Genomic DNA, 5,447 nt, shown 5'->3' on the forward strand with positions numbered 1-5,447 from the left:
TGTGCATAAACTAGCTGTTCTTTAAAATGGTGTAAGTAATGGTACTTACTTAATGACTTTATTAAAAGAGACAATCAATGTAAAATATCTGAACTATAATAAGAGCTCAATAGAGTTTTTTTTATTTTTATTTGAGTGCTACAATGGAGTAGTATACAATGTGCAATGGGAAATGGGCAAATGGCCAGAAATGCCAGTTTGTAAAAGAAGGAATATAAGTATCCATTAGTCATAGAAAAATAACTTTGGTTTAATAAGCAAACTAATAAATACATAAACAAATATCAGATAAATAATAAATATAAACAGCATTTTGCTTTTATTTATAAAATAGCAAAGTGTTTCTCTTTCTCTCTCTCACTTACTCTCTCTCTTTTTTTTTTTTTTGAATGAGACCCAGAATTGAGATAGATCTATCTAAACAAGCACTCTGATCACTTGTACTACTTGTAGACACGTAATCGGATCAACCTTTATAAAAAGCCACTTGGTATATGTACCAAGGGCATGAAAGTATTAAAACTCTCTAATCCAGTCATTTTACTTTTAAAAATGTGTCCTAAAAAAGTATCAGCAAAACTCAGAGGGATTTAAGTGTGAGGGTAATTACTATCATATATTTATAAGAGGGGGAAAAAGTACCAGCTCCCTAAATATTAGAAAAAAGGTTAAATAAATTTATATCTTTATACTATTATGTCTGGTTTTGGACATAATTATTAAGTGGAAATAGGAAGATAGATGAAAACTGGAACAAAAACTTTTTGAAAGGGTCAGAATCTGCCTCCTGATGAAAAATAGAAGCTTCTTCTCTCGTGGCCTTGCTTCCGAGATGACTAAGAAAAGAAGAAACAACGGCCGTGCCAAAAAGGGCCGTGGCCATGTGCAGCCAATTCGCTGCACGAACTGCGCCCGATGCGTGCCCAAGGACAAGGCTATTAAGAAGTTCGTCATCCGAAACATAGTAGAGGCCGCAGCCGTCAGGGACATCTCCGAAGCAAGTGTCTTCGATGCCTATGTGCTCCCCAAGCTGTATGTGAAGCTACATTACTGTGTGAGTTGCATCATTCATAGCAAGGTAGTCAGGAACCGATCTCGGGAAGCTCGCAAGGACCGAACACCCCCACCCCGATTTAGACCTGCGGGTGCTGCCCCTCGCCCTCCACCAAAGCCCATGTAAGGAGCCGAGTCTTTAAGGACTAAAGAACTGTCCTCTGGGGGAAAAATAAAATGCCGATTATAGGGGGAAAAAAAAAACCCCCGAGTATAAAAAAAAAAAAAAAAAATAGAAGCTTCTTAGGTGGAGAAAATGGAGACATACATTTCAAGCAGAGGAATGTTATACAGGTAGAGACCAAAAAAACCTATGGACACTATGGTGACCTAGAAAGGGCATATTTCAGTACAGTTAGAATTCCCAAAAAGGAGTGATTAACATAAATATGGGATGGGTACCTAAGGGGAGCAGACAGCAATGCAGTGGTAAAATGTGTTGCTCTTTGAGACTGAACCATATGGTAAGGTTTTGGGTTCATATCTGAAGACCCCCCTGAGTATTCTGGATGTACATGCACCCATAATCTGGGACTGGCTGAGCCTGAGGGGTGGGTCACAGCATAAACATTCTGTTGGGAGTGTTGCTGTCTCTCGTTAATAGAAGAAATAAATACATAACCATAAGAAAGATATAAAGCGAAAGAACCACCTATCACCAGGTTGTGAAATCATTTGTACATCATGCTAATAAGCCTGCACTCGTTTTTTACACTCAGAAACAATTACAACTTTTTAAGAAAAAGCTTGACATAATTGTTTTGCTTTAGAATGACACCTTCAGCAAATAGGACTATTCTGTTTTACTCTTTTGGACATTTACCAAATAAAACTGCACTTCTAAAAATTTAGCTGAAGGCTAGCCACAGTGGTGTAGCAGTAACACAATGTTCTGTAGACGGTGTTGAGGCCATATGGGAAAGTCCCGGATTTGCAGCCCAAGGGCTTCCTGTGTACTCCAGGCGCATGTGCATGCCTGCAAGCTCACTGGGTAAGGCTGGCGATGGGACGCTAACATGAACACCCTTTTCGGAGTGCCTCTCTCTCACTTTCTCTCTGCCCCTGTCCTTTTTTAAACGTTTGTTAGAGTGTGCATATACTCACCAGAAAGCGAAAGAGAGGGAAAGGTGAAAAGCACTCCCCATGGGAGATGGTCATATCACAATCCCTTCTCCTCCACTTGGCCATTCTTTCAGGATTTGGGGCATGAACGCACACATGCCTGGTTTGTCTCTCAAGCCACCTGTCCAGAACTTGAACCATATAGCCAGCCATGTGGGTTCCAGCCACCCCAACAACCATGCCACTAGCTGGCCCTCTTTCTGTCTCTAGGAAGGAATAAATATCTTTTAACAGGAAAGGAAAAAAGTCATCTTAAAAATTAATGGCAGGGGAACCAGCAGTTAGCGTAATGGCTGTGTCGCTGGACTCCCACGTAGTCGACTGCGGTTCGCATTCTGGACCCGGTGGCTTAAAACTCACGCCTGGCACATGTGCGTGCGTGCCCAAGATCCCAAGAGGAGAATGGAGGAGAAGGGATTGCGGCATGACCATCCCCCCTGGGGGTGATTTCTCACTTTCTGTCTCTATGTCTCTGTCTGTCTGGCGAGCGCACGCTCCCTATAGCAAAAACCTCTCAAAAAAAAAAAAAAATTAATGGCAGGAGTTATCTCCCTACTCAGTTTACTAAGTAGGTATCACACATACAGCAAGATGCAGAGGGATGTAAAACATCTTTTTAGGAACTCCCAGATGTTTGTGGAATCCATGATTTTCACAGAAAGGTTATTCCATTATTGCCAACGTCCATGTTTTGTTATTTGGTTTGGATGATTTTCTAACCAAGATTTTGTTTCTTCTGCTTTGATCTCTTTTTCTATCCTTCTGGGCTGTTTTGTCTCACATTTAGAACATAGGTTAGCCTCTGGGGTTTTTTAATTATTCTTTTTTACTCTTGATAGGTTTATCAGCAAGAGTCCATGCTGTGTGACATCCTACACCACCAGTCAGTCAGGTGAGGTGAGCCTTTCCCCTTTACTTTTCAATCTTTGAATCATCATTTGCAAAATGGCAGTCACTGCTTCTAAACAGTAATCAAGTTTTGGGGTGGTTACACCCTGGGCAAAATGCTGTCTCCTTGGCCAAACTTTTATCAGAAGGTGTTGCAGAAACTCATTAAGTTGCTTGAGTCAAAGATCCAGGTGAATCATTCTAAACCTCCACCCAGTTCAACTTTTCCCTCTGGTAACAATTAATTATATTTTCCCTTTTCCCACCCCCACCTCCACCAACACAAAATCACACGTTCCACGTGGTCACATACTCACTCTGAGTTACAAGCTCATATAAGGTTCACTTACTTGGCACTCACTAAAGAGAGATAAGAAAGAAAATGTCTATAGCATTCCTATTCTGTGCCTGGCAGAAAGAAAAAAAACACCTCAGAACCTTGTCCTAAAAGTCTTGTAGCTTGACCTTATATGGCATATGTTATTTGACTTTACATTTTAACTCCTTAGGAAGGAGAGTGCAGGGCAGATACTTCACATGAAAATATTCAAATGCTAGTATGTCACCTTATTAATTATTCAAACTAATTTACCTAACTTGCATTTTTAAACCTGGCCCAGCTATGGAATCAATGAATCTTAGAACTAGAAGTGTACTTACAGAAAGTGCATGGGCTCTGCAGTCAATAAGAACAGTTTGAATACCTGCCCCCTCACTTATCAGCTGTGTGACCTTAAGCGAGTTATTAAACCCAGAGCCATGCTTCATTCCTTCTATTGAAATCATATCTATCTCAGGGGACAGCTAAGGGATTCACTGTATAATATTTCCAATGCTAAGAAGAGTTACTTCCCAAGCAAGTAATAATAGAAATGATAGTAAACAGCCTGATAATATATACCACTCTAAACATTATACCTAAATTAGCCAGCTCATTGATAGTTGCATCACCTTTATGAGGGAGGTATGACCAACATGACTATTTTGTAGATAGGAAAACTGAGCCATGGAAAGGTGAATTTATTGATTCAGGATCGTGAAGGACCAGCAGTTGGCGTAATGGCTGTGTCTCTGGACTCCCATATAGTCGACTATGGTTCAAGTCCCAGACCTGGTAGCTTAAACTCATGCCGGACACATGTGTGTGCGTGCCCATGATCCAGAGAGAATGGAGGAGAAGAGATTATGGTATAGCCATCTCCCCAGGGGGGTGAGTTCTTGCTTTCTGTCTCTCTTGTCTCTGTCTTTCTGGCAAGTGCACATGCCCTATAGCAAAAACCTCTCAAAAAAAAAATTAGCCCATTAATAGTTGCATCAACTTTATGAGGGAGGTATGACCAATATGATTGTTTTACAGGTGGGAAAACTGAGACATGGAAAGGTGAATTTCTTGATTCAAGGTAGTGCAGATATGAATTGAATAAACTGATTTTGAACCTGGAATTCATGCATTTAACTGTGATGCTTCCAAATGCATTCTCTTTTCTGCTTAAAAATTATGGAGAGGTAAACTACCAATCTCAAAAAATATAGTCATCTTGAAGGTCAGTAATTGAATCAGAAGTTAGAACCTGTGAACCTAACTCTGCCAATTCAATTCTAGTGCAATTTCTTGCAATTTCTTTAAGAAACAAAACAAAAAAAATCAAAAAAAAAAAAAGATGGAGTAAAACACTAAATAAAGATGAGTGTGGATTTTGAGTAATGGACTAGAATGACTCACCATTGCTTTGTGATCCTGTAAGTCTCACTACAGTGACCAGTTAGTGGGTAACAATTCATTTATATATACTTACATTGGGTCTTAAATCTGCCTAGTGGTCAGATCCATTACACTCTCTATAGTCTGTCTCTGTAGTTCCAAGGAAGAGGAAATCCTTTTCAATACCGACATTACAGGCCCTTCATGTCATGCTGACATCATGATTAAAATTGGACCCAGCCCCTGTAAAGCTGGATTTAAGTGCTGTGTCCCACTCTTTTCCTTGGTGCTCCCAACCTCGCACCCCATTACGCTGGTCTTCACCATGAAAGGCACAAGTCCCTGAAGACAGAATGAAAGTCTGTAGAGTTAACACCATCTGTCTGTCCAGTGACAGAGCCCTGCAGTCACCGCATAGACGTGGCTGCCAACTTTACTCACTCATAAGACAGCCTGTTGCTTTCAGTATTATTCGTAGTTCTAAACTAAGCCTTCTAAGCCTCCTAGGCATTAGGGATCATGAAAACACTTACCACATCATGCTTAAGTCTCCAAGTCCACAGGGTTTTTCCCACACCCACCCAAACAGTTACACAGGCCATGGGAGCCCAAGGCAGATGACACTGATAATAGAACCAGCTATACTTGAGGAGATAGGGGTGTGGACTTGTTACCTGTGCCC

The 5,447-nt window shown here is 40.7% G+C and overlaps 1 protein-coding gene across 1 annotated transcript; it reads left to right on the plus strand.

Moving 5' to 3' along the window:
- The first annotated feature begins 820 nt into the window (after positions 1 to 820).
- LOC102491030 (40S ribosomal protein S26) lies at positions 821 to 1,207 on the plus strand. The gene has a single exon (XM_006150033.2). The coding sequence runs from the start codon at positions 833 to 835 to the stop codon at positions 1,178 to 1,180; it is 348 nt and encodes a 115-aa protein (XP_006150095.1). The 5' UTR covers positions 821 to 832; the 3' UTR covers positions 1,181 to 1,207.
- Positions 1,208 to 5,447: the final 4,240 nt, after the last annotated feature.

The sequence above is a fragment of the Tupaia chinensis genome, unplaced genomic scaffold, assembly GCF_000334495.1.
Source record: "Tupaia chinensis unplaced genomic scaffold, TupChi_1.0 Scaffold000275_1, whole genome shotgun sequence".
Classification (NCBI taxonomy): Eukaryota; Metazoa; Chordata; class Mammalia; order Scandentia; family Tupaiidae; genus Tupaia; species Tupaia belangeri.

Bases quoted from the DNA above. Each gene is read 5' to 3' on its own strand.
- LOC102491030 (XM_006150033.2), top strand. From the start codon at position 833: ATGACTAAGAAAAGAAGAAACAACGGCCGTGCCAAAAAGGGCCGTGGC.